This window comes from Austrofundulus limnaeus, unplaced genomic scaffold (assembly GCF_001266775.1).
Source record: "Austrofundulus limnaeus strain Quisiro unplaced genomic scaffold, Austrofundulus_limnaeus-1.0 Scaffold1256, whole genome shotgun sequence".
NCBI lineage: Eukaryota > Metazoa > Chordata > Actinopteri > Cyprinodontiformes > Rivulidae > Austrofundulus > Austrofundulus limnaeus.
This window is the reverse complement of record NW_013953658.1, coordinates 125,063-126,940: the sequence shown is the minus strand read 5'-3', so window position 1 is coordinate 126,940 and position 1,878 is coordinate 125,063. Positions and strand designations below refer to the sequence as shown.

Genomic DNA, 1,878 nt, shown 5'->3' with positions numbered 1-1,878 from the left:
AGGACTGAGACATGTCCATGTGTCTCTGATGGACTGAGACATGTCCAGGTGTTCCTGTGATGGACTGAGACATGTCCAAGTGTCTCTGTAAGGACTGAGACATGTCCATGTGTCTCTGATGGACTGAGACATGTCCATGTGTATCTGTGATGGACTGAGACATGTCCATGTGTCTCTGTAATTGACTGAGACATGTCCATGTGTATCTGTGATGGACTGAGACATGTCCATGTGTCTCTGTAATTGACTGAGACATGTCCGTGTGTATCTCTGATGGACTGAGACATGTCCATGTGTCTCTGTGAGGGACTGAGACATGTCCAGGTGTCCTCCACCTCTCTGAGACCTGGATTCATTTAATCAAATTAAAATATCAGCTGTTCAATAAATACAGACTCTGTGTTCAGACTAGCCTTTAGCTCATCAGTTCTTTTGGTTTTTAACTTTATTTCTTGATCTGAAGCAGGTAAGATGTTAACTGTTTATAACTTGTCCAATGAACCCACTTTACAATAATAAAAAACTTTTTGCTCTTAAAGTTCAGTTTTCTGTTTTCTTCTCATAAAATCACAGATTTGACTGAAACCTTAAAGAAAAAAAATCTCCATAAAACCAGTAAATAATTAAAGGAGTGATGCTGAGTCATGTTTTCTGTGTGGAGTCAGGTGACTCANACCAATCATGGTTAAAACAAACTCCGCCCACACTCAAACTCCACCAATCATGGTTAAGACAAACTCCGCCCACACTCAAACTCCACCAATCATAGTTAGGACTACGCCCACACAGATAAACTCCTCCTATGTACGGCAGAGAGCCCACTTGTTTCTGACTGATCCAACATGGTGGCTGTGATCCTGTTCTGTCTGCAGGAGAATGATTACCTTCAGGAGTGTCTGGATGCCGTTCAGCAGGAGTTCATGATCTTCAACAGAGAAAAGTAAGAAAGGCCTGAATTTATTCAACATTTATTTAAAATAAATATTTCTGATTTAGTTTATTATTGATTTGTGTGTCTGAGGTTGAAAAGGCGTCAGGAGGAGGGGCCATCAGAAGCTGGGGGCGACGCCGCCACAGGAGACGATGACGGGGAGGGGGAGGCTGGACCCACAGATGAGGAAGTGCCAGAACCAGAACCGGATCCTGACCCAGAGCCCGAGTCTTCCTCCAAACTGAGCATGTGTGGCTCCGTGTGCTCCTCCCCCGGGAGCTGCTAGCCCCGCCCACAGAGCCAGATCCGTTCTCCCTTTTCCAGTCCTGTTGTAGCAAGGAGCAGAGAAAACGCACAGGGGGGACCCAAAATGGCTTCCACCAAGTTCCCGCTCTTTTCTGTTCTGTAGCATCTGTTGGTGAAACATGAAGCCGACGGTTCTGCTGACTGAGTCCACCTATAAGCTCTAAGTCTCTATGCAACACACCTTTATAGCATGATGTACAGACAGGTGGGTCAGAGACATGATGCTCAACACGCATGACCTCATCCTGACCTCATCCTGACCTCACCTGGACAAGGTGTGGGTTTAAAGGAGGAAACGTCTCTTATTCTGGTCTAACTCCTTGTGCCAAACTGGACTGAAAGATTCAGGCAGGATTTGTCTTTACTCCTCCCTTCAGCCTTCGACATGTGACAGAGTCCTGGACCAGGTCAGACAAGTTCCACTTCCTGTCCTGCACCAGGTCAGACAAGTTCCACTTCCTGTCCTGGACCAGGTCAGACAAGTTCCACTTCCTGTCCTGGACCAGGTCAGACAAGTTCCACTTCCTGTCCTGGACCAGGTCAGACCTGTTCCACTTTCTGTCCAGATCCAGGTCAGACAAGTTCCACTTCCTGTCCTGGACCAGGTCAGACAAGTTCCACTTTCTGTCCAGATCCAGGTC

At 46.7% G+C, this 1,878-nt stretch overlaps 2 protein-coding genes across 2 annotated transcripts in view; one reads left to right on the top strand and one right to left on the bottom strand.

Annotated features, from left to right (window-relative positions):
• Positions 1-872: 872 nt before the first annotated feature.
• The window catches only part of LOC106534738 (serine/threonine-protein kinase 32C), a gene marked incomplete at its 5' end in the record, with an annotated part of 4,222 nt that continues 3,216 nt past the window's right edge, over positions 873-1,878 (top strand). Inside the window, 2 exon segments of the mRNA XM_014031469.1 lie at positions 873-940; positions 1,022-1,875. Of these exon segments, the coding sequence (XP_013886923.1) occupies positions 873-940; positions 1,022-1,217 (264 nt within the window).
• LOC106534739 (uncharacterized) overlaps positions 1,557-1,878 on the bottom strand; it is a 2,119-nt gene continuing 1,797 nt past the window's right edge. Inside the window, exon 2 of the mRNA XM_014031470.1 lies at positions 1,557-1,863. Within this exon, the coding sequence (XP_013886924.1) occupies positions 1,582-1,863 (282 nt within the window). The 3' untranslated portion in view covers positions 1,557-1,581. The remainder of the gene's footprint in view (positions 1,864-1,878) is intronic.